This window comes from Vidua macroura, chromosome 1 (assembly GCF_024509145.1).
Source record: "Vidua macroura isolate BioBank_ID:100142 chromosome 1, ASM2450914v1, whole genome shotgun sequence".
NCBI lineage: Eukaryota > Metazoa > Chordata > Aves > Passeriformes > Viduidae > Vidua > Vidua macroura.
Window position 1 is genome coordinate 106,782,620 of NC_071571.1, and position 27,334 is coordinate 106,809,953.

General features: G+C 38.8%; 1 protein-coding gene across 1 annotated transcript in view; it reads left to right on the forward strand.

Annotated features, from left to right (window-relative positions):
• The window catches only part of GREB1L (GREB1 like retinoic acid receptor coactivator), a 132,057-nt gene that overhangs the window by 58,676 nt on the left and 46,047 nt on the right, over nt 1-27,334 (forward strand). Inside the window, exons 3-7 of the mRNA XM_053976060.1 lie at nt 12,414-12,573; nt 12,890-13,087; nt 20,146-20,322; nt 22,996-23,172; nt 25,100-25,222. Coding sequence (XP_053832035.1) covers nt 12,417-12,573; nt 12,890-13,087; nt 20,146-20,322; nt 22,996-23,172; nt 25,100-25,222 — 832 coding nt within the window. The 5' untranslated portion in view covers nt 12,414-12,416. The remainder of the gene's footprint in view (nt 1-12,413; nt 12,574-12,889; nt 13,088-20,145; nt 20,323-22,995; nt 23,173-25,099; nt 25,223-27,334) is intronic.

Sequence of the window (27,334 nt, forward strand, 5' to 3'; positions counted from 1 at the left end):
TATAGCATTCAGGTTGCCACAAAACTGACACATGTCCTGAAATTCTCCTGATAACCCCTTCTAAACTCTTCAGGAAATGATGGCATGTGTTTGAGGGTTACACAAGGGAGCAGCCAGAGAGGATAGAGATGGAAGGTCAGGCTTTAGCTTTGACTTTCTAGGCTTCAGCTTCATGCTTTTGCAATAGGGTGATGGCAAATGAAGAAAGGATTTAAGTGATTTATTTATCAATGAGATTGTTCTGGCTTTTGCTGTAGGAATTCAGTGGGAGGTCCAAGACTATTTTCATATTTATCCCTACAGATGTTAACTATCACATTTTACACATATATCTATGTGGAATTAAGTGCTATATCGGTATAATTAAACTGCTTATAAGAGTACATATTTGAGCTGTAATGCTTAATTTGTTTGTAACTTCAGAATTTAACTACCCAGACTACATAAAATAGGTTTGCATGTGTTATATTTTTTCTCTCATCTGCTTTTCTTGTCTGTGTTTATAAACTGTTTATTTATCAGGTGTTTGGAGGTTTTTTATTTTTTTAAGCAGATTTTAGCTCACAGTGAGAATTTTATGGATAGTATTTATATTCTACTGTGGCAGCAGTAACAGAAAAATATTTTGAGCATTAGTTTCTTGAGTGTCAGGATTTACTGGAAGTTTTATATGCATGCCATCAAGAATCTGTAAATATTCTGTGTTGCTGACTCATAAAACCATAATAGCAGCTTTGGGAATCAAGATTGCCTGTGCTAGCCTGTTTATGTTGCACATAAATTAAGTCCAGCCTGTAAACATCATTAAGAGTTTGGGGAGAAAAGTACAGAAGCATATCTAATGCCTCCAACAAGTCAAATATTTTATTATAATTTTTTTTTCCTGTAAGACATAACTGCTCCTCTCCCCCCCCCCCCCCCCCCCCAATTTCTCATAGTGGCTGATGAGTTGCATTACAGAACAATACAAGCATTAGAAATTGAAAATTATTTCCTTCTTCTATTAAGTGTTAATAGTATGTGATTTGAATTTTTGGATTTGTGGTTTGAGTAAAGGTGGGTTTTTTTCCTAGACCTAAATGGCATTGTATAAATGTCATTTGTGGACATTTATCCCACAAACAACTTTTGAGAGTCCTAAGTATCTAGAAAAGGTAGCTTGAATGTCAAAGCTCTTCTTTTTTAGCCATATCCCTGGATATGGTGTTCATGTGTTCTGTTGATTGTCTGTTTGTTGCAAATTTCATCATAAATAAAATCTGGGATATTGCAGATGGACCAACAGTGATGTGTGTCTTTGATCTCAAACAGGGTTGTCTCTGGTAATTTCAGAGATTCTGGACAGAACTTCATTTATTTTACAGAAGAATTTTTGGGGATGAGAGAAAGTAGAGTCAGCTTTGACACATGACAAACATATGTTGTGGAAAAGGAAGAGCTCTATAAAGGACTTTGCACTTGGAAGTTCATTTCCACTAACATTATCTATGAGAAATTTGGACACAGTTTCCCACCAGCAGGGAAGTTGCAAAAAGTGTCTGAATGATATGAAACTGACATTGCTTGTGGATTTAAGCTGATTGTTATGGTTTTGACCTATAGAGGGTTTTCTTGTCCATTCAGAGCAATGTTTTTTGCATAGAAATGGCCATGAAGGCAGCTAGCTTTGCTGTGTTGGTCGTTTCTTGTCTCTGCATCATGGGCTAAAAGTGACCGCAGAAATGTTAGATGTGCCTCTCTGTCTAGTGACTACGTGGGAGCTTCAGGGAGCTTTTCAAACAAGAAAAATCTTGTTTGTTCTGTTCTAAAACATATTTTGAGTCCGAAAGAGCAGAAGCATGATTATTTTGACTTACTTGAAAATGATACTTTTGGAAGAGCTGTGCAGGTATGTGCTCTGAGGGAACTTGATAAATATTTTGACACAAGGCTCTGCAAAAGAAGAGGGGCTCATTTCCACCTTTTTTGGTTCCCTTTTAGGGATGACTAAGCCTTGTAAAACCAAGGAGAACACGTGTTCAGGCTTGCCTGTTTTCAAACTGGGCTCTAGAGAGAAAAACAGTCCTTTTTCAGAGGATGTGAGGAACCAACAATTTGTCTATCCAAGTGCATTAGTGCAAGCTAGTTTAATTACTTAAGGCTGACCTTATTTCTTCTTGATTAAATTTTATTTTCAAATCTAGAAATCTGTGTTAGGGATTCTTACAATAATCTGTCTGAAGAGGGAGAGGAACAAAACTTGATGGTGCTTTTTGGCAGAATTATGTGCTTTACAAGTGAAGGAGAAGGGGGAAATGCCATGTGTGAGTCACTTGGATGCAGGGTGTTACCCTTTGTACAGAGTCATAGACACGTTCTGGCTGCAGAGATTTTTTCTCTTTCTTTTTTCTTTTTTTTTTTTATTGGTAATCCTGAAATTACTTTCAAGTTGCATATTTGAAGAAATGCCATGGTACATCTCCAGCTCTGCCAACTTCACGGGGGAAAAAAGTTTGCTTGCAGCAAAGGAAAAGTTGAAGTCAACAAAGTTTTACTCCAGGACTTTATTTTTAGCCTGTTGCAGCTGTCAGAAGCCAGAACATGGATCAGATAAGATGAATACAGTGGAAAAAAAAAGTATTAAGTGGGTATTTGTGAAGAATTGGGTCATCTTTGTTTGGAAAGTTTTAAGAGCCAGTGTAATCTGTATTACCATTATGCCTATTATTCAGAAAGTTTTATTTTTATTAGTGTCAGTTTGTATGTGTTTGAAGAACTGAGAACTCTCAGAACCACTAATAGCTTTGCAAAATGAATAGCGATTTGTTTATATTGCTTGGCAATAAAAAATATTCTTTCCTCTCTTTATTAAGCAGCACTTTCACGTGAGAAAACTTTTAAAAAAAGGAGGAAAAGAACAGGGGAAAACCACTTTTATTGTAGATATACATATCTAAAATTATCTTTATTAAGGATTTTCTTTTCAATGCTGTACAATCTGATGTTGAGATGTGTCAAAATGGATTACATTTTAGCTTCTATTTTCTGTATCTTAATAGTGACTTTTTTGCTGTTTCAAATCAAGTAGTGTCATCTTAGCAGTCTATAAAAATGTCACACATAAGTTCCTATGCAAATGGTACCGTCTGCCTATAATAAATAATTAGCATAAGCTGTGATATTTAAAACTTAACATTTTGGAGCCCAGTGGCCTAAGGATTTACAACAATTCACGTGCATAAATGTATAATATATAAAGTTATGCTAAGCCATAAGGCACAGTCTTACTCCATAGTTCAACTGAAGGCAGCACCAGGCAGGTGAATATGTAGTTAGATTACTGAGTTCTGAAAGCAGATCAGGAGAACTGGTGTAGAGACAGCTTGCAGGAAAAAAATGAAACACAAACAAACTCAGTGGTTGGAAATTACTTCAATATCATTAGCTTCATATGGTGGTCTTTGTTAGTCCAGTTGTGTTGAAGAGTTGGTCCACAAATTCAATTGATAAGGCATTTGAAGTATGCCTGGGATTGTAGGTGAAGTGCTCAGCTTCCAGGTGCCCAGTCCTAAAGGGCTTAATAGATGATCATTCCTTTCATTTTCACAAGCAATGCCAGCTGAGATGCCATTGTGATTGCTTCTTTTTATGGCATTACATGGCTCTTTTGAAACATTGGTGACTTTGCCTTTCAATTTCTCAGGATAGAAGCAACTGGAAAAAAAACCCAAGTGAAAATATAATTCGTAAAAGTCAGCAATTAGTGATAATTGCCAGCATTAAAATTGTTGACAAGCACAGACTTGTGTTTATTTAGAAAGACCATTCACTGAGCTTCTCAGTTATGGATTTTTTTTTTATGGTGGAATATTAGACAGTATGCTGTTGAAATGAACATTAAATCTTCATTGGAAGCAAAGCTTTATATTAGTGGGTACATCTGAGAAGATAGCTTACTTAATAGATTTTTGTAAACTACAAAAAATAGATTTTATACCTCTAATGCTTCTTAATAGTTTAATTGGTAATTACTAAATATAGTTGTTAGCTAATAACTTACAATAAGATCTGTGTATTAACAACATATGTTGTTAGTGAATGACTAAATTACTTATTACTAAATTACTTAGTCATAAAGTACTTATGACTAAACTACTTATGTATATGAAAAGTATATAAAAATAACAAAGTGTCAATTAAAATATATTGGCTTTGGGAACAGTTACTGATTTTGAATACATTATTTGAGGAACAAATTTGTATTTATTTCATTATGTTAATTGCTTACATACTATGTATGTACTATACGTAGTATGTATTAATAGTATACATAGTATGTATTAATTTTATCTGCTGTGTTATTAAGAGTGGTAGCTAAATGAATTCGTAGAATCATAGAATGGGTTGAGTTGGAAGGGACCTTCAAGACCATCTAGGTCCAACCCCAGAGCCTCACCACCCTCACAGTGAAGAATTTTTTCTTCTTACTGTAAATATATCTTCTTTCAGCTTAAAGCCATTTCCCCTTGTTCTATCGCTCCTTGCCCTTGTCAGAAGTCCTTCTCCAGCTTTCTCCTAGGCACTGAAGGTCTGCCTGGAGCTTTCTCTTCTCCAGGCTGAACAGCCTAAACTCTTACAGCCTCTTCTCACAGAAGAGGTGATCCAGCCATCTAATCATATTCATGACCCTCCTCTGGACCTGCTCCAGCAGGTTTGCATCATTCTTAGTATGATGGAGACCCCAGAGCTAGATGGAGCACTGCAGATGGGGTCTCACCAGAGCAGAGGGGCAGAATCACCTCCCTTGGCCTGCTGGCCACGCTGCTTTTGACGGAGCAGGATGTGGTTGGCCTTCTGGGCTGCAACTGCACGTGGCTGGGTCATGTTGCTCTTCTTGTCAAATGACACCCCCAAGTCCTTCTCCTCAGGGCTGCTCTCAATCCATTCCCCATCCAGCCTGTATTTAGGCCTGGATGACATTTTCATGGGACTGCTTCTCAAGCCTCTGAGATCCTTCTGCATGGGATCCCACTCTCACCCCATTGTAGAAGATTACCAAATTTTCAACACGATTTGTCCTTAGTGAAGCTGTGTTGGTTGTCACCAATCACCTCCTTATTTTCCATGTGCTTTAGCACTTTCCAGGAGGATCTGCTCCATGATCTTGCTGGGCACAGAGGTGATTCAAACGTAACTGCCTGACTATGTGAACACGCCAGGTTGTTAGAAGAATAAATTGTAATTCATGTCTGCAACTAATTGCAACATCAAAATTACACAGCAAAAAATATGCCTTGATCCTATAGCTAGGATTAAGCATCGTTGCTGATTTGGTGGTATTGAACTGACATGTGGTTAATAGTCCTGTTGATTTAGGAGAGAAAACATAAGTGGGGAAAGCTCTGTAGTAGCATGCATGTTTTAAGGAAGCAGGCTGAGGTTTTCAAAACTGCTCCTTGGTGATTGATTTGTGCCATCCTTGCCAAGACTGTGTGAGCATATACTCCTTTTAAAATAATGAGATCTTTTAACAATATCTAAACTTCAAAATCAAAAGCAATGTTTTTAGGTTGATAACCTTTTTTTTCCCACCTAAAGGTCTTTCTATTAAAAGAGAAGTGTATCCCTTTTGTTAAGTCTGCATAGTAATGTTCCTTTTCCTATGTATATTGTGAAAGGTCCCTGCAGCATAAAAGGATTTGCTCCATCTTCTACTAATTTATTTAGAAAACCCTACAAAACCTCCACGGTAACATATCTGCCCATTTCATAACATCATTTGAAAGGACTCCCAAAAGCTTTGCAGTCAGAGAAGGCCAAATCCACATCATTAACTCCTGAAAACTTTTATATGTTTCCTTCATCTGCTTATTGCATCTGTTTTTTGAGGAAATCGCATCAAATGAAGCTTGGAACATGCTTAATCTTAAATCACCTCAGTCCTCACTAGAGGAATGTGTTGGTGCACTGGCTGCACCAGTTTTCCTCTCACTATGCTGTAAGAGTTTAACTTATCTAGAATACAGCATTTTTTTCCCATAACCTAGAGAAAAGTAAAGCCAGTGCCATTTTGTAAAACTTGAGCTCAGCTTGCAGTGACTTCTGTGTATTCTGTGTTTGATCGTGGTTGTAAACTGCTCTTTGTGTGCACAGCTCAGTGGATAACACTGTTAAAAAGAACTAAAGAAACATTTCAAACTTGAGGTAAAAAAGATGAGATGGTGTTTCAGTTGCTATTTTCAGTGGTTTACCTTTGCCAGCCTCAGTGTTACGTCACTGCTGGTTTATTCTGTGAAGCTGAAAACGCCCAGGTCACCAAATTTCTAAAAATTCAATTCAGACCTAATTTTTGCTTTAAATCACTTGGGGGTGATTTGAAGTTGATACCTTCATTCATGTAAGTTCAACTTAGTAACACCATCCTGCATCCAGGTGTTAATTTTACCTTTAGTAGGTTTATTGGTTTGTGAGCCATTCCTGAGGCCTGTAGGAAAAGTCTTGGGGTGGAAGGGATGGAGCAGTAAGGGCATAGCAGCCTCCATATTAAGACCACTTGTGATTTGCTTTCTGTTTGATGTTGTGGGGAAACAGCTGCCCTCTTCCACCATCCTGCATGTGGCTCTGTAGTATATGCATTTTTCTGTCTCTATCCAAGGAATTGTCCAAATCCCAGATAATCTGATGCAATTCTCCAAGTACAGATACCATTAGTTAAGCAATAAGAGAAATAACCTCATCACGAAAAAAAAAAGTGTTCTTGATCCTTCCCACAAGAAGGATCTTTCACACAGAAGTGGCAACATTAGACTGAAAGATGAGACTCTAAATGGTATTGGGTACAAACAATATTTTCTTAAAAATAAAATGAAAAATAAAGATGAGAGGAAACTGCACTACAAATAGGGTAAATCCAAACTAAGAATTCATTTTTCTTGAAAGACATTGTGAATGAGTTATCTGTCACTTACATAAGATTGTAAGCTCTCAAACAGTTGCATTTGAATATCCCTAATGAAGACAAAACAGGGTGAGAATCTCAAAACCTTGAAAAGGCTGTGAGGGGGGAACAAAGAGGTCTTACAGTGGTTATGAAGCAAGGCTTCTACTCCACCTTACAATCTTGTTTTGAGTCACACATAAGTCTTCCCCACTGAATGCTACAGTCGATGCTGTACATAGACTTTTGACTTTTAAGTCTGCACATTCAGTGAGTGTATATACTTGTTACCGTCATTATTATCTGACATTCTTTCTGCTGTATGCATGTTCAGGGTACATCCTAGTGATGCTCTAATGGGAAAAAATAATACTCTCAGAACATGACTAAGAATGATGTAAACAATCAAAACCACTAGCTGTACCTGAAACAACCAGTTCAGTTATTCTGCAGCACAAATAGATGCCTGGTCTCTCTTTGCCTGAGATAACCCTTGGAGATACAGAAGCTGTGCTGGGCCTGGCAATGCCTTTGTGGAGGAACTTGCTTTCTTTTCCTTTGAAGAGAAACTTCTTTGTGGGGTAGGCCAGATCAGAAGCTAGATTATGTGTTTTGGAGAACACAATTACATTATTAGGTTAAACACAAAGTAAGGACATGATAGAGCTGACTTAATGGAGGGTGTTTGCATCAGATTCATCATTCGCTATCAGGTAATTGTGAAATTGCTTTAAGCCATAACAACAACACTCACCCCCTCCCTCATCCTCCAGTTCGGTTCCTCTCCTTTAAAGTCTCTGGGGTCATGACCCACCTGGAGGCCAAATATGTGGTATCTGGTGTACTGAACGATCTGATTATATTTTTACTAGCAGAGCCTTCAACTCAATGTGCAGTCTGGCTCCCAAGAGTTATTGTGTCATGATCCACTTTTCAAAGGTGACTTTTTTTTTTTTTTTTTTTAATGTAAAGAAGCATAGTCACCTTTTTTTTCTATCTAAAAGTGGGTAGTGTTTACTGTACTTACACACTGCTGGATCTGGGCTCTGGTTTTTCTCAAACATCCCATGTCATGTTTCTGTACAGATCTTTTGAAACCTGGGTGACCACATGGAACAAGATTATTTGCTTGAATTGTCAAGGCCTTTTTGTAAGTTCAGTTTCTGGGTTTGAAAGTGGGATTAGAATTTCCCTGAGTCCTTCACCACACAGTGAAGTGATGCAATGTTAAAATCAATTCTCTTTGAAATTTTGCTTTTGTTATTTCCATTTCTGTCTGCTTTAATAGAAGCTCATGGTAATTGTAGTTTTGCTTTCCACAGTGAATACCCATATTAATTGTTTTATTTAAAGCTATAGCAATAATCCTCCTTTACCTGTGGTCAGGTTAGAGGAATTTCACAGTTGCCTTGTTCATGTGTCTTTGTAAAGAGACAGATGGAAATGTGAGGGCTGCCTTCCAGCTCTGTTTTAAGGAGTTCTCACTCCAGCAAATCTCATGGTTAATCCTCTAGTTCAGTGATGGGCCACTGCAAAGAAGACTTGAAGTGTGTTTAGGAAATTTCCTTTGAAGAAGCACAGCAGCAATGGAGATGTGTTGGGTGGTTCCTTAGTAGCTGAATCTTTTCAGAGAAGAACGCTGAGAGTGATAAAACCTGGAGGTGGGGAAGATCTAAATTTTAGGAAATTCCCCTATTATTTCATGGGGTTTTTTATTCAGATTTAATTTTGAAATTATTCAATTTTGATAATGTCTTCTAATCCCCATAGTAAGTTTTAAGGAAATTAAATAAAATTCATCTGTGTACAGCGGGAAAGTAGTTGAGGTAGAGGGGAAACCGTAAGAGTGTTGCCAAATTGAACCTTCTTCCTTGGTAGGGTGGTGGGGAAGCAAAAAGTATAGCAGCTAAATACACATACACTTTGCACATACTAACATTCTGTAGAGTTCAATCCAAAACAGACCTCAAAAGGTTGCCAAGAGAAGTAGGCAACTTAAGAATTACACTAGCATCCACCCAGGTGCAGGTAAAAGGAAAGGTGAGGGCTGGAATGCTGAATTAGAGATGTGCAGATTGCTCGTTGCCGGGAATCTAACCAGGATGGACAGGAGGATGAGCCCTGATGTGCCAGAGTTCGTAGCATAAAAACAGGTTTGTGAGATCAGGGAGGAGCTCCTGAGTCAAGTCCAGCTCTGTTTTCTCAGCCACTGTGTCAGATCGGCTCAGATGAACTCAACAATGGAATGTCTTTCCCACATCCTCCCGAGCTCACTGATGCGTCAGATGGGCAGAATGTTAAGAAAATCTTATCTTAATTTCACTATGAAAAGCAAGAGCAGTTGGTTTGGGTTTTTATAACCAAATGACCTCATACATGAATGACAGACATATTATTTGGGTAACTTTTTAAACAATGAACATTAATTTAGTTATGTTAAAACATTGGCTTTGGTCATATTTAAATGCAGATATGGCAGATACATGTCTTAATAAGAGAAATGTTCTTCGGTTTTGGTGGTTTGGTTTGGTTTGGGTTTTTTTTCCCTCCCTTTAAATTCTATCAATTTATTTTTCCTCCAGGCTCTGCTGCCACCTCAAGCCCCCTCAGCACACTGGAGTCCATTTAAAGCAGATTCTCCCTCTCCTCTGCTGCTGCTGAGGTGTGCTCCCATTTACACTGTGAGGAGGAAAATTAACCATTTCCTAATTGCACCAGGCATTTAGGGGCGGAATCAAGTGCCGACACACTAAGGAGTTACTCCCTTGAATTGGTGCTCCTGGCTTTTGGGGAGGCTGGATCAAGCACAGCCTGAACCCGGCAGTAGCTCACTGCTGGAGGGTCTTGCCACCTCCTCTCCCCTGCAGAAGGAAAAGCCCCTGCTCTCCCCTCCTCAGCTCTATTGAACTCCAAATGAGGCCCAGCTGCCCTAATGGCCTCAGGCAGTGTTAGGAAGTCAGCTGCCCCATGCTGCTCTCCAGGGCTCCCAGCTTCCCCAGCCGCAGCCCAGCAGGGCCCGCGGCCGCTCTGCCCCCACACCTCTGCCTGCCCTCTTGCCCAGGCACATCCCTGGCACGCCTTCCTCCTGCTCGGCTTCCACGCTGCAGGGACCAGAGCTCACACAAGCTCTGCTCCCCGAGCTTGTCTTCACTTGGCATTTCCACCAACAATCTTGTTTTCTCTTGGCAAGCTAGAAACATCCTCTGGTAACATTAACCATTAACCGTTTCTCTGGTAAATCTGTGACAATCTCCATCCACAGGCAAGTCACCTTGTAGAGATGCCAGGGAAGCAAATCAAATTGCCAGCATTTTTGCTGTGTGTGTCCTATGCTTTATTAATAGCTTCCCATAAAAATTAAAATAGTTGTCATAGATTTTATACAACATGTAGGCTGTAGAAAACATGGAGAATGAACAGACTTCACGCAGATGTTGTGCTGTGGGAATTGCAAATTTTCTGATTCATCAAGGTTGATTTATTTTCATTTTGGTGTTTTAACGAAAGTCTTTTAATTTGAATACATTCCTGAAATCTGACCTTAAGCACATCATAACTGACATAAATAGCACAGAAATTAAATTTTATTGCAGGAAATTTAATAATAGTCTGTGCTGATTTCACTTATATTCATGGAAGTATCATGACTGATTTCAGTAAAATAAGTATTTCAGTCACTTAGCCGATTTCCGTCAATTCTTTTTTTTCAAAGGCACCTGACAGGCTTTAGCTTACTGCAGCCTTAATACTGCTTCAGTGTAGTTTTTTCCCTAACACACTTTGTAGTTGTGTGTTTGTATGCAGTCCCTACCATTTCCAAATTTAATGAAAACATATAGAAGGGAAAAGAGAATCTACATATCTTAGGTATTTCACTGCTGAAATAGCAGAATGTGTCAGGTTAAGAAGTTGTTTTTTATCTGGTATTGTCTCTGGTTGGGGTGGAGAATTGTAATTGCCACAAAATTTATTGAAAGCCAGTCTACATCTGAGATGGGGAATTATTTCCCCAAAGCTGCATTAAGACTCTGAACAGGGAACTGACCCTCTCTCCCAGGTTAGAGGTGAATAATTTGATTTGTTTCACACCTGTGTATCCAGTAGTATAATAATTAGCTCTTAGATATTTGTTTACACCAGCAGACCTCAAAGGCTGCTGGAAGTGGCTGTCATGATTATTGCCCTTTTACAGGTGGCCCTGAGGACCTTGAGCAACCCAGTGATAAAGCAGGAGTGGAACTATAGGTTTTCAAAATGCCAACTTATCTTCTTGGCCAAGGTCTCTTCCTGTTTGTAGGGCTAGGTGACATCTAGTGAGGGGAAGTACAAAGATAATGTTATAAGGTTTTATACTTTTCTGTCTGTTGATTTAGCTGGGGAAAACTTTTCTCTGTTGAAATAAATTTCTCTGAAAGTTCAGTCTTGTGTTCTGAATGTTGAAAAATTTTAGACTGCTGTTTCTGTGTAACAAATGTCATTTGGTATAATGATCTAGCAAAGTGGAAAATTTCATATTTCAGTGAGTCTCCCTTAGGTTATTTTAAAACCTTCCATGGCAACCCTTTTACTAAATGTTTAAATTTGAGTGTCCATATCCCAGTGCTGGGTGCACAAATATAACAGTCTTTGGGCTGTGTGATGCCATCCAAGAAGAAAAGATCTACAGGTCTGTTTGTGCTTGAATTTTTAATTAAGTTCCTAAGTTCATCATCGATATCAACAGAAATATTAATTGTTAAAGCAGATATTTAAATGATTGTTCTCACTCTATGAGTGTAAAGCATAACTTCAAATAAAGACATTTTACTGCATTTGCTGCATCTGGTTTAGAAGTTACTTATTTCTCTCTTTTTTATCTATATCTTTTGTTATAATTAGATCCTTTGATAGGTCAGACTACATGTAAATCGTAATATTACATTGAAAACAGGAGGTGAAGAGATTCTGAAAAGACAGAGAAACTGACCTTCTGATATGAGCAAGAGCAAAAATTCAAGTTACTGGATGTCTTTGTGTAATGTTTTTCTCCAAATAATGGCATACTGACAAGTGAAAAATCGTGTAAACATGCTCTTTGGCAAAAAACTGATGAAGCTCAACTTGATTTTTAATTTTTTTTTTCTTGTTATGTACCCTTCTGTATTCTACCCTGAATAGTCTAAAAAACCCCAAATTATAATGATTTTATCTCTCCTCCATTAATTTTTTTTATACCAGGCAAGTTTTTGAGGCTGTTGAGAGGCTGTGTACTCAGAAGACACAGAGCAGCATGTTGGAGATGTGCTAAAAGCTTAGTGGAACAGAAGGATGCAGTCTGCCAGATTGAGAGAGAAACGTGAATGTGCAGTGCTAGTCAGGGATGTTGTTTGCACAGCGTATTTTCTTGCTAACTTTATATCCCTGTCATGCATGATAGTAAGATCTCTGTCTTCATTTGTAAATTCTCTGTTCATGGACATTCCCATCCCCTTATCAGCTGTTTCCTTTGTGGTTTTAGATCATGGGGAATTCATATGCAGGGCAATTAAAATCTGCCCGTTTTGAAGAAGCTCTTCATAACTCCATAGAAGCTTCTCTGAGATGTAGCAGCGTTGTCCCACGGCCAATCTTCTCACAGTTGTACCTGGATCCTGACCAGCCTCCTTTCTTGCCGGAAGGTAACCATGAAAGTATGGCACAATTCAGTTGTTTTTCTGTGTGTGAAAAGGGTGGGGTGTGTTTTATTTAAAAAAAAAAAAAAAAAAAAAAAAAAAAAAAAAAAAAAAAAAAAAAAAAAAGGCAAAAAAAGCAGGAACTGCACAGCAGTTCATTGTGTGACAAAATCTGAATCTTGGACATCATTAAGGGGAAAGAATGGCATACTGGTTATTTTAAAAGGAGATAAATGTTATATTAAAAGGAGGTACTGTTGTAAAGTCTAATTCTCTAGGTTATTTTTATTTTTACTATTTTTTTTCTATTTTTATTCTTCAGATGTGAAGCCAAAGGTAGAAGAGTTGGATAAAGAGTTAGTACATCGCTATTCACAAAATGGAAACCTGGACTTTTCTACCAACCAAACTGCTAATGAAATGGAAGATGAAGAGGAGGATGAAGACATGTCAGATTCAAGTAGTCCACCAATCCCATACTCGCAAAAACCTGCCCCGGAAGGGTCTTGCACTACTGATGGTTGGTATCCTTTTTTTTACTGTATGATCTTCACTACTGTATGATTCTAATGATAATGTGCATTCTTTGCAGTTACAAATTCTTTAGCTAGAAAGTCTGAAGATCCAGTTTATAGTCAAAGCCCTAGATCTGACAAAATACGGATTAGAAGGACTTGTTTGAGAACATAAAGTTTAATGTATCATTTGAAAGCAGCGTTGAGAACTGGCTGTGACACGTCATTAGTTTCTGAAAGCCCTTTTGTGTCTGTGGTTTTCACAAACATTTGCTGTCCTCAAAGAGGTTATCTGAGTTGGCATCAGTATGGCTTATTCTCAATCTATCCCTGAATGATTCTGGAAACATTGGCAAAGCTGGATTTAGTTGGTTCCATGGGTAGAAGGAAGAGTTTGGAGAAAGAAAATGGGGAGGATACTGAGTGTACTTTCTGCTGCTGAGGTGATAACAAGGTTGGTAGTGGAAGCTTGCCTATTTTGTCTTCCCCGTGTGCCTGCTGGTCATTGCTTCCTACCCTGAGCTGTCCTGATTTGTTGTTGCCCAAGATGAGCAAAATTGGTGACCATACTATATTTGTTTGGGTTTAAGTGTGTTAAAGATAGACCCAGGTAATTATGCACGTACCTACTTGGCCTAAGATAAATTGATATGACTGGTTCATCTTACCCAAAATTGTTCTATTCTGAAGGTTTAATTTCCTTAAAAAAAGATCTACTCATAGTTATTAGATGTGCTTCTTGTTAAAACATCTCCCTGCTGACTTCAGACACCTGAAAACAAGAACTGTTCCCACCAGGTCCAAATGCCCTTTTTGACATTTTATTCAATATCCCCCTGAATCATGAAATTCCTTGTACATAGTTCATCAAAAGCTGTAATTTGCGAAATGGTTTGGCACTTTACTGAAGTATCTGGTTATATGAAGTGATAGAAGTAAGGACCAATCACTGGTAATTCTTTGACACTTCTGGGGGGTGGGCATCAGTGCCATGTGTTGTCATCTTTGCCTTTTGCACTTCCAAATGCAGCTCACAGGAGCGTGTTTACCCTCTGTAACAGCATACTGCCCCTTCCCTGTAGCACAAAGAACAGAAGGGCTGGCTGGCTACTGTGAAAAGATGGGGAATATTGTTGGGAGAATTCGTTATTCACACAGAAGTGTGGTTTTCTGTTCTTTGAAGGCTTGTAAATTTGAAGGAGGAGGGAAGGAGAAAGTATAAAACGATGTATTCCTAGGAAAATGTTCTCAGCTGGGGACAAGTATCAATAAAGTCTGAAAAATCCCCTGTGGAGAGCAGGAGCAGTACCTTTTCAACTTCACATATTATATGTATGTGATATTAAACTTAGTATACATATACACATATAAACTTAGTATGTCCTGGGAAAAATTGACCTTTCAGGGGTAGGTTTGTGTTTTGATGTTTATCTATAAGGCTTTTGTGATCAAAGCACTCTAGAAGAAAGTTTCGTGTGTTACAGCTGCAAATTTTAGGGTTGTTCATTACTCCTTTTTAAGTTTACCATTCTGGGTTTACAAAATCTGCCTTACTTTTAGATGTTCTCAAGGAACCAATTTATGAGAGGAGTGTTTTTGTATCTGGAAAAGGAAAGGAAAACAGATTTTTTTTCCAAATACTTCTGGTCATCTATTAGGACAGTTTTACATAATTGTTTAAAATGCCCTGGTTCCCAAACATTTGCACTGCAGACCATATCTCAACAAGATATTAATCTGATAGCTCATCTTTTGTCTCATGAGTATGCCTTCCGGAGATGTAAGGCAGGATCACTGCTATTGTTTGCATCCCTTATCTTACTTTTTAATTGCAAAGGTAAATAACATTATGAAGATGTTAAACAATACTGATAGACCACTCACTGTATTTGAATACTTTAAACTAAGCGTGTATTCAGTTGCTTATCCAAGAGCAAAATATTGGTACTAGAGCCTGCAGTTCATAGCTCTGCTTGCTGTAAAACCTTCTTTCCCACCTTTTGGATCAGGTGGGATGAAATCTTTTCCCCTTTAAGGTATTTGTGCTGTTTGCTTTTCCTGAATCCAGGATGTGTGCCATAACCATCATATTATTTTCTGTGGTGACTTGTTCTTTTATTCAGATGCATTTGTCAGTCACATGGGTGCAGAAAGTAGATCTTAATGCCTTTAGTTGTCAGTTAAAAAGATTAAATGCCTCAGAAGTGAGTTTGTTGGAGATTCTTTCTTAGCTAGTATTAGATGTCTTAACTCTCTTCTTAGCCCATTGGAAAGAGCAAGTGTATTTGCCACTGAGCCTTGCTATTAGTCATGAAAGTAATTCACTTATTTTCAGGGCCTTTGGGAGTTTGTTTTTGTTTTTTTCTTGCTCAACACAATTTTTGTAACTAAAATGTCCATGAAAATAGGGTTTCAAGAAAAATAATTTATTTGTTTTCATCCGGGTACCTCAAATAGCCAGCAAAATTCTTGCATTATCAAGAAGCTGTTCTGAACCGCTTGCTTGCTGTAGCTTTAAAAGAGGCTGCTTCTAATTTGTGGAATAACATTCTATGCAAGCTGTGGGAAACACAATAGTATCACCTTTCTTTTGTTAGCAAATCCTCAATTTACCTGATGCTTAAAGAAAGGGCAAGGTAGTTTCAGCAGTAATTAGGTAAGCAGGTACTTAACACCTGATCAGTTACTGCGAGGTTACAATAGCGAGGGACAGTGACCCCTAATTCATATGTAATCCCTGGAAGCTAATTCCTTATGCAAATACCCCATTTATTACAGTGCAACAAGGGGCTGGTGCCCCACATGGAAACTACTTCTTCTTACAGTGGGGAACGGGAAGACAGATACAAATTTCATTTTTAAGAAGATTCTAGCACTTGTTGACAGCTGGGGGGATACATTTTCAGAAAGATGAGACTCGGTTACTTTAAATGAAGTAATGTTGGAGAATGCAAATGTGCTTCTCAGAAGCAAAAACTAGTGAATTTTCTTTCAAAGAAATGCAGATGTCTGTAAAAGCTGTTAATATTTTAATTTTTTGATGACTGCTCCTGGTATTTGCAAATCTTTAATCGAAGTATAAGTGCTTGCTCCTTATTTGAAACAAAGCTGAGATCCTGTGTGACCGTGTTGTTTGTTTGTTTTTTTGGTTCAGCAGCTCAGCTTTGGACTCTTGCTTTTTATAATTACATGTCAATAAAAGATTTCACAAGGAGAAGCTGATTTGGTTTGCTGACTCGTATTTTCATCTCTTTGTACTTAGATTTTCATAAAAGGTACACAAGTAAATTAAAGTGCCATTCTTTCTTCCTTAGAGGAAATGTTTTACTGCTGTTTGGCGTAGAAATGTAGGTGCCAGCACAGTTATAAATGAATAGCTATGAAATGTAAATGAATTTTAAATGTTCTAAGTCTTTGCTATTAACAGCACAAGTTCATCTAGTACTGAGACATTATGTCTTATCTTTCCTAATGTGGAAATTATTATTTCTAACAGATAATTAATTACCAATGCAAAAATCATGCAAAACAGAAAAGTAAATAAGGTTGGGGTCTCTGTGGTGCTTGCTAGTTAGAAAAAGACAATGTAAAAGGGAGAGGGTTAATCCCCCCTTCATCTCCCCACAGTCAGTTACTTGCTTCCAAATCAATGTGTTTTGGGTGCAACTTCCTCATTCAGTTTCAAAAAGCAGCAGAAACTTAAAAGAGAGCTTTTCAGCCCTAAAAGTCAAGGGAAAGAAGGATGATGATGGGCTCTTGAAGTATACCATCTGCATGTCTTTGAAGGAAAATTCAAACCTTTTTCTGCACAGGAGCAGATTTGCATCCTCTCCGTATCTCCTGGTGGAAGTAAATCCCGGCTGTACCTGGGCAGGCTCTGCAGCCCTCCCTGCTTCTCCTGTGGCAGCTGTTCAGTGAGCAAGAGAAAAGTTCATGGAGGCTCTCAGGGTCTGTCTGTGCTGCCTCTCTCCCTGCCCACCCATCAGGAGCCCTTTCCCTTTCAGAAGGGGAGCCAGAGGAAACCATTTGGTGTCAGCCCTGTTAATTTATCTCACCACCTCAGAAAACGAGGTTTTGGCAGTCGCCTGTGAGCTCTGAGCTGGTGGCTGCTTTCTGCTGCTTCTGGTAGAGGGGTAGAGATTGTAAAGGTAGTTATATAATTTCAGCAAGATTTGTGAAGTTCGGGAGCTGGTTGGATGACATCAGTGTCCCCAAACTTAAGTACCCCGGGGCAGCAAAGTAATTATAGCTCTCTCAGAGGCTGAACATCACAGAGGCATGTGCTGGTCAGCCAGTCTGCACATGCATACCTCTCTGATCCAGAGATGTCGCCAGCCAAAGCAGAGGAGGATGCCAAAGGAGATTGTGAAAGGAGGGAGAAGGGGGCTCTGGGAGCACTGGCTAAATAAGAGATGATACTGGGGGTAAATTGTAGGTATTGTTTGCAGATTCAGTAGGATGCAGCATTTCTACAGTCCAGTCCTACATATCCTAAAAGATGGGAAATACTAAGTATATTAAGATCTACAGCCTCTCAGCTAAGAACCTGCTCTTCCCATGATAGCAGGCTGTTAGTGAATTGTGCCTGTAAACTTGTTAAGGTGTTTTTTTCTTAGGGCTCTCCTGTAGCTTCTCCCTTGGGGACTGATGCAGAGTGGTGACACACAGGTGCTTAAAGCATAGCTGAAGTTGTTTTGCTCGTAGCCCAGATAAAGCTGAGTCTTTCCTTTCACCTGGGATGTTGTGGAGCGCTGCTTCACTTCACTGGGACATCAAAACCCTCAAGCACTCCAAGGGGCTCAAAGCTTCCCATGTGATATTCACCCTTCTCAATGTTGTGTGCTCCTTCAGAAAGCCAGTCTGTGTTGGCACACAACACTGACAACCTTGCTTGTGCTAGTATTTCTATTGCTAGCAATTCCTTCAAAAGCCTCCTGTTGGGCACTATTTGTGCTTCTGGGCATTTCTGGAACATTTTTAAGTAGAGACTGGGCTGGAAGCTAATTGTGTAAAAGCACAGGTTTAAATCTGTTGAAATCTTACTGCACTTGCTGTTTCATAATCCTTATCTAGAGATTTCCTGTTTTCCCACATTGTCAGCAGTGGGTAATTTTTCTGTTTTAAATCTAGATGTAAAGTGGTATTTTCTAAGCATGTCAACTACTCAGATTTCACTGAATGCCTAAATATTTAAGGTCAGTTTTGAAAATTTTGGATTTAATACCCAAGTGACATAAACACTTGAATAAGCAAAGTTTATTTTGAATATAAGGGACTTTTCCCTGGGTTTATCTGTGACTGTTTCTTTCTAAATTACATCAAAAAGTCTAGATAATACTTTGCCTGGTACCTGGCTTTCTATTTGAGTATGATCAATATGTTTTTAGAGAACATGCCTTAAGAAGGATTTAACAGATTAAAATCAAATGGCGCCTAATCAGAAAAAAAGTAATTGTACTTTAAATATGCAGATTTAATACTTCTCTCCTAAAACATACATACGTTTTTATTGGTAAGTTGTTCATATAATCCACTGATTCATACATGAAAACTTCAGGCGCTTCATTTCAATTCATTGCCTGGAAAAAGGTTTGTGTGAGGGGTGAAGCCAAGCTAGCTTTCCATGAGCTGCTGCTGGAACTGAGCTGATTGAAGAACTGAAGAAACCATTCAGCCCAGAACTGGTTCAGCAGATTGCGAGTGTAGGCACAAGACTGAACCTGTATTGGACCCTGTTTTCAGCAAGCTGCTGCTTGTGAGGAAATTCATGCAAGCTGATTCTGTGCATTCCACTTTGTACTTGCTCTGTGTCTGCTACAATTCCGAGATAAAACCAAAACCCATTAACTTCCCTAATTTTTGCTGAAGTTGCTATAGGTTTTGGCCCAGGAGCTAAGAGCACAGATATACACATCAGTAATGGCTGAGGGGGCTTTTGGTTAAACTGTGATCACATTGTGTTACCAGATGCTTACACAAGGTCTTTCACCTGGATTTTTTTTTCTTCCTTAAAATTTCTGTGACAATGAATAATATTTACATGAATAATATTTTAAATCAAGTGTAAGTAATAGGTATTAATAGCTATTGCAGTACTTTCAAATTTAACAGTCATCTTGGTGATTATGATTTTCTTTATTTATTGTTTATTTAACCTGGACACTGCTCTGGGTTGCCTTGCTATGCTTTTTGTGTGACTCAGCCTGCTAGCTGCTCACTGCAGGGCATAGAGCAACAGAAATGCTCTCAGGTCCCCATTTTTACTCACTTATGCTGTTTTAGTTCTACACTGATTAGAAGCCCAAGAGGCAATGTTATGTCCTTATTTTGTGGGCATATGTGTATTTGAGTGGGGAAAAAGCTTAACTGGGGACTTGAGAGTCATGCAGTCCACTGAGACTTCAAGAGACTCAACTGGAGACTTAGCGAAAACATGATTCACATGTCTAAAATGAGTGAATTATTTATTTGATGGAATTTCTAAAATGTCTAGAGAATTAAAAAATTATATATTTAATTATTTTAATGCAATAAAATTATTTTTAGTAGCCACTACTAAACTTCAGTCATCAATTTTTATCATTCTTTTGCATTACTTAATGGTGCTTGTGTATCCATGCTAGCCTTCTACAAGCAACAAAGACAAAATAGTTTCTCTTGAAAAAACTGTAAACTAAAGTTTGGCAAAGAAAAAATAATCTTTGGTATGTTTTAAGAGCTGTTTTCTGTTACTAAATCACAAGCTTATCCTCTTACTTTGATTGTTTTTGAAAAATTTGGTTTCGGAGCCATTTGATGTCTAATGTTTGGACACTTAAATTTCTTTTGTGCCTGTAGATGTTCAGCATATTTAATATAATGTTATCTATTGCCTCTGAAACTCTCAGCTAGTGGTTCTGGTGAGATGCTATCTCAATTTCCTCTATTTGCCTTAAAAAGGATATATTAAAACTCCAGTTACAGCATCGAGTTGTGAAGCCCATTTGCTTTTGCAACTGATAAAACAAAGAAAATTAAATTATTTCTTCTGAAGAGTTATCATTTGTTTTGCTTTGTTTTGTAGGTTTTTGTCAAGCAGGCAAGGATTTACGGTTAGTATCTCTGTGCATGGAGCAAATTGATATCCCAGCAGGCTTCCTGTTAGTAGGAGCCAAATCTCCCAATCTTCCTGAGCACATTCTAGTCTGCGCTGTTGACAAGAGGTTTTTGCCGGATGATCATGGAAAAAATGCACTTTTAGGTAAGAGATCTTTTTTCCTTTTTGCCATAATAATTCAGAGAAAAAAAAAAAGCCAGTTGAAAATTATCTAATGTAATTTCAGCTAATAACCTTGTATTAGAAATATGTTGAGGAGAGGACTGACTTCATTAAATCAAATTTGTAGATGAACCTGCCTTAAAAGCCCATTATAAAACCAGTCCCTGATTCCAAAATTAATCACAATTGAATCTCCTAGATTTCTGTGTGGGCAGAAGTCAATTGCAGCCCTGGCATTCTAAATGTGAGCTATCCATATACTCTTTATCTCAGCTGAAGCTTACAGCATTTTCATTTAAGAAGAAATATGCTCATGCAAGTACTCAAAATGAACTATATAATTTAATTTTTTTTTTTTTATTAGGGATGATTTCTGCCTTTGGCTTCACCAGGATCATTGTTCTCAGTAGCAATTCTGGGAGCAGTTTGCTTCCCAATACATAGGGACACCCTGCCCAGCCTTTCCCAATTACGTCATAATCTGTTAACATTTATGAAGTTTAAAATTTTGGTACAACAGTGCCTCTTGGTAATAGAAGACAGGCCTATTACACCTAGATTTCCTGCCTAGGTCACTACTGGTACACATTTTAACAAGCTAGTAGAAGTGATTTAATGTATTTTGACTCTTTTAGCCTGTTTTGAATTTACTCTCTCATTTCTCCCTCCAGTCATTGTTATGCCTAGGATATATTCAGAAAGACCTTTCAACAGGAAAGAAGTTACAACAAAGGATAAATATCCTGGTTTAACTGCATTGCTCAAATTCTGCTCCAGACCAGCAATATTTTGTGTAACTATTGGAAACAGCTCTGTTTTGTGCTTTAACATTACCTCTCCATTAAATCCATTTGATAAATCCATACACAGTAAACCTTTGGGCCTAAGGCAGAAATGCCCCTGGCCTGAGTTAGATAGAGGCTGTGGTGTGATGTGCATTCACTGGGTATCACTGGGGATTTGGGATAACAGGGTACACTTCAGGATTCAGAGGAGCTTCTCCCTTGCTAAGCAGGGGAAGTGTCAGGAGTTGACCAGTAAGAACTGATAGGCAGATGATGTTTAAGCCTGATTAAATGTGGTACTGCTTGTCTTGGTAAGCTTCCCCACCCTATCCCAGCTTTGTATCCATCCACCATGTCTGGTCTCATTTGTTAACGAGCCTGGTGGCTCACACCTCTGGCATTGCTGAGGTATTGAAGTGCCTCGAGGCATCTGTAACTGGCACCTGTGAGCAGAGAACTGACTCAGTGGCTCTGAGAGACCCTGGTTACTCCTTCTGAAAATTGTGGAGATGCACCAGTAGACCCTGTGGGCTGCAAGGGAGTAGAGAAAGAATGATTCAGTCCCAGGAAAAACAGGATGAAGAAATTTGCATCTTGGCATCCTTGTCTAAGCTGATAATGAGACGCAGTAAGGCTAAAGACAATGGCCTAATTATTAAGAGTTTTATGGATAAGGCATTTTGTCAAAAACACTGAATATCTTTGTCATAAAGCTGTTATTTTGGCTGACAGGTGAGTGTAGGAACCAGCATTCTTCAAGGTGTTTGTCATTGTGCAAAATAATGACTGTAGCAAGAACAAAAAATTGATTCTCTTACAGATCTTGAACTGATCAGTAAATGGAAAAAACCCAAACAAATAAAAAGAAAACATTTCCACTAGATATTAATCTGCTAGCAACTTTCATAAATCATTATTGATATTCCATAGAAAATCTGTTTCATTAAGGATTGAAAGCAATTTAGAGATAAGTGGCATGGCAAGTAAGACAACAGGGCTTAATTGTTCAGCATTAGATAATAGAGGGCTGATTCAAACAAGATTTTAAGGCAGACCCATTTCAGAACGTACCCTGTGCTTTGTTCTATGAAATGTTAGGCTGGTGTCATCATTATGCCAGCTTCCCATTAACATAGCTGTGAATAACACTAGAAATCAAGGCTGCTTATAATACTTAATCTGGATTGTATCTTCCAGATCTCAACTCAAAATCTCACTCCTTTCTGTGAAACCGTGTTGGGAACACTGCAGAAAAAAACAGCCTTTTCCCTAAATTTGTTACTTTCTTGAGAAGTTGTAGGGTTTTTAAACTATTTTGAAGCACTTCTAACTTTGGCAAATCTTAATGTCAAGTGATTGCTTTGAAGGCTGTAATAAGATGTAAGGTTCAGCTTACTTGGAAAGTATTTTGTGTAAGCAGCCTCAGGGAAAATTTATTTGATGTTAATTTCACTCATATGAAATTGCTCTGATGGATTAGCCACTGTTTTGAGAGACATGTCTGCAGTTTGGAACCCATGGTTTTTTAATAGAGAAAAAACAACTTGGTTTTTGGTTTTTTTTTTTTCCTCATGGAAGTTTCCTAGTGTGGCAACATAGTTCTCCCCTGTCAAGTAGTTATTCTTCTCTGCACTGTGTAGAATGGAAAATTGGTGGTAGGATTTTTGGCATGAGTCAGTATGGCCCAAAGAGATGTAGGAGTTTCAGAAGAGCTAAGAGTGACACACGTGTGCTGTGTCCACAGAAGTTGGCTGGCTGGAGGCCTCCAGTCCCTGGAGCTGGATGTGCAGGTAGGTTTAGATGGCCTTATTCCTAGCAGATAGTAGAAGACATTTAATCTGTCTGTGTATCTTCTGCTTCGTTCTTCCAGGATTTTCTGGGAATTGTATAGGCTGTGGAGAAAGAGGATTTCGGTACTTCACAGAGTTTTCCAATCATATCAACCTGAAATTAACCACTCAGCCAAAGAAGCAGAAGCACTTAAAGTACTACCTAGTAAGAAGCTCCCAAGGTGTACTGTCAAAGGGACCCCTTATTTGCTGGAAAGGTAATAAAAGTGCCCATTCAATTAGGGGTATTTTATGCTGTTAGGGGTGATGTTGAATGAAAAATTGAAAGTTGCTGTTGAAAATGTATGCATTCAAAAGCAACTGCTTGAAGGGAGAATTCTCACTGATTTCACTGAAGTTTGGATTTTGCCAAAGAAGTTAAAGTCTTAATAATTACCATGTGATTGTAAACCCTCTTCTTTCATCTCCCCATGCTTTTGGTGGCAGCCCTAGATCTTCCCATCTTGGAGTGTGCAGTCATCTTGGTAGAAGAAAAGAGGCTACTCAGTCTGTTGATTCTTTTATGTGCCTGAAGCAAGGTGACTCACAGCCAGGGCTGCAGCATTGGTTTTCCGCTGATATTCATCTTTGCAGGTGCAATCCAATCTGTCTCATGCCTGAGGATAGCTAGCATGCTGTAAGGTTAAGAAAGCTCAGGGCATTGATCTCAGGGAAAGAAAAGACTTGGATGCTCCTGCCATTTGCAGTGTTCTACACTTGGTCTTACCCTCTACCAGAGCAACCTGTGTGATATTTATGTGCTACAAGAGGGTACATTTGTGACCCCAAGGCAAGTTAGCGATGGGCTCTCTTTTTGGAGGGTGCAGGTTTTTGGAGCTAGAATCATGCAAAGTCTTAAGGACAGAGTGGTTTACCCACTCACTGTCTACCAAGTTGGTTTATGTGCAGACTACCTGACCTTTTCATCTGTGGTCTCACTCAGCGAAGACAGAGTTCGATCTGGTTCCTGTTGTTCCAAAAAGTTGATGTGAGGAGAGGGGAAGCTCTGCAGGAGAACTGACAGACATCTGAGGAGTCACATCCTCATGTGAATAGCAGCATGACACCAGAAAGAGATGGCTATCACTGAGCTGTATGAGTGATTATAGTTTGTATCAGTTAGTGGTTCAAAAGGATCCTGGTTTCAGCTGCTTTTCAATGTTACAAGGAAAATTAACTACTGCTTTAACGTGCATGTGGCTTTTCAACAGCTTTTTTCACAAAAATGACACAAATATTTAATTTGGTAGTGAAATTCCAAATAAAGGCAAAGGAAGCCTTATTTTACTTCTGGAATCTTTTTTCTGAAACCCCTCCCTGATGCTCATGCAGTTGGAGTTGGTGTGTATCCTGGTAAATGCAGTCAGGAGCAATACACATGTGGAAGAATCAGATACTGGTTTCACTTTTGGTTATATGCTAACTGCAAGCATTCTGAGCACCCATGAAAGTTTAGAAAATCAACCAAAAGTCAACCTCATGGCCATTACTTTGATAGGTCCTATCCCCATATTGCTGCCATGCATCTGGTAACCTTTCACTCTTCACTTACATTATAGGTCTAATTAGAAGAGGAGTGTTTTTAAACGCTTAAACCCTTCTCTTAAAACAAATCCTGATTAAATCTCAGTTTTAAAAATGGAGTAATATGTGATTTTCAAGGTGACTTTCTCCTCCTTCAACTCACTTTTCATCCAGACAGACACTAACAGCACTGAGATCTCCCTGAAGGTTTGTGGAAGCATATTAAAAATCTGGGTTTCAGCACAATTTCTCCTTTTAAAGGGCAACATATGATGGTTTGTATACAGGTTGTGCCACAGAAGTCGCTGAGTGTTTTCTGGGACATGTCCAATACCTTCAAATCTCTTGGAAGCTGTGATCTAAGGGCTCTTGCCATTTTGCAGCATCTGGTCTGTATTTGCCTGGCCCCCTGCGTGGCCCCCAGGGAGGTTTTCTTAATTAGAAGACAAAGTTGACAAAACTGCGGATCCGTATTTTCGTTGAATGCTGCCATTTGCCGCTGTTTGTTGTACGTGCTCTGTGTATGCTCTTAGCATTTTGTCACCTTTCGCCACCGTGTTGCTGAACTTTGCTGCTGGAAGGAGGCCTTGTTAATATGTACTGTAGCTGCTTCATTTGCAGAATGTAGAAGCAGGCAATCATCTGCTGCTAGCCTCTCTGCTAAACCAAATCCTTCGGTGTCACCGTCCACGACCCCAGAAGGTGGATCAGCTAATGGATACAAATCAGGGTTCACTCAGACAGGTAGGAGCTGAAAGTGCTGTAAAGATAACCATTGGGGGTGGTAAGTTAAATCAGACACTGGTGGGTCAGGGATGCTGTAAACAACTGGGTATTTACCTTGAGCCATGTATAGATTACACTGGAGAGGATGCCTTTCAAAATTTGCTTTGGCAAAGATTAAGACCCAGGTGAGGCTGAAGGTTAGATTAGTCTCAAAACAACAATTGATGTAAAAGCATTAAATGATCTTTTGATTAACTTATTTGATTTTGTGCCTCCTTGTCTTTGTTTCATTAATTTTTTTTGTGCATCTCAAAAAACTTCAATTACATGTTTGTAGAGAAGTGTTTGCTTAGTATATAAACTAGGCTATTTGTCTGAAAAAAGAGAATAATCTCCTTTTAGGGATAGGAGACCAGATGTTATTTTATTTACTTGCTGATTTCCTTTTTTATTTAAATTTTATTGCACGCAAAGGTGTACATAGAATTGCAATTTCCCCATATGCATATAGTGAGTTTTTGTTATGTGAACTAACAGGTCTCTCACAACTAATCTAGAAAGCTATTAATGATATCCTTAAATAAGGAGAAAATATAAAAATCAAATAGACATTGACTGACAAAGAAGCAGCATCTTAATATCATGTATCTATTTATTTATTGCAAGTAGACAAAGCGCTTTTGTTTGAGCTTTCTTCCGCATTGCTTTATTGCAGCTTCATCTGTGCTGTTGTATGCTTTTGTGTGTTTGTGCTATTTCTTGAAAAATTAAAAACAAGAGAAAATGGCCTGTTAATTATTATTAATTGATATGAATGTCCAAAAACACATGTTTCTTCAAAGGAGTATGAAAGATAGGAAGCAAGATGGTTAAAATACGTTTTACACCTAGAAAGTTTGTCAAAAAGAGTAATGAACAAAAGCTGAACACGGGCATTCATATGAGATTATAATCACTGATTAGTATTTACAGAGGCACTTCCCTCAGGTGGTTACCCCTGTCTCTGTTGAGGAAGCTAAATGCTTTAGGCTTTGGGTAAAATTAAATTTTAGTGTGGTTAAAACACATCTGCATTTCATTGCATGATCCCTTGGTTTCCAGATCTAAGCATGAGAACTGAGCAGATGCATGAGAACCTGTTTATTTGGAGCAACAAGAATTCTAATATTTACACAGCTTTGTCTTCTATTGTATCTGCCAAGTTAATAGATACACCTTTTATATACGGCTTTCTCCTTATCACTCCCTGCTATTTTCAGTCTGCTTGGTGTTTCTGTGTGTCACTGTTTGTACTCCTAGGTCATGCTCATCAAAACCTTTTCATCTACTGTTATCTCCTAGTGAAGATAATGCCACATACATACACATGAATCCCCCGTGACTGGGAGAAGGAGGGAGAGCACCTTTTATTCAGTGGCATAAATTCTGACATGTCACCTATGATGGAGGGCTCATCTCCTCTCCTCTCCTCTCCTCTCTCCTCTCCTCTCCTCCTCTCCTCTCCTCTCCTCTCCTCTCCTCTCCTCTCCTCTCCTCTCCTCTCCTCTCCTCTCCTCTCCTCTCCTCTCCTCTCCTCTCCTCTCCTCTCCTCTCCTCTCCTCTCCTCTCCTCTCCTCTCCTCTCCTCTCCTCTCCTCTCCTCTCCTCTCCTCTCCTCTCCTCTCCTCTCCTCTCCTCTCCTCTCCTCTCCTCTCCTCTCCTCTCCTCTCCTCTCCTCTCCTCTCCTCTCCTCTCCTCTCCATCTCTTTCCACTAGAGTTTGCTTCTTGGTTGTTTTAAAACAGGACTACTTATTAGCAGGTTGTTTTCTGCAGTTCTTTTCAGTTCATCATCAACTCAGACCCCTTTTTTTCCTTAACAGTTCTGTAAATATTTCTGGTGAGCAGTTCAGTCTCTGAGTTCTATAAGATACATGTAGGCGTACAGTATCAAAAATACGATTTGGGGCAGACACTTGAGAGGGGAAAATTCCATTCATGTGTTAAGCAACTAGAAACAAGGCTGTGCAAGAGAAAGATGAAGAATGTAAGTCCTCGGTAGCAGGGTAGTGTTTAAACATATACCAGCCACATCCACATTCACAGATGAAATTTCAAGAAAATGTATTGCAACTAGAGATGGGGGAAAAGAAA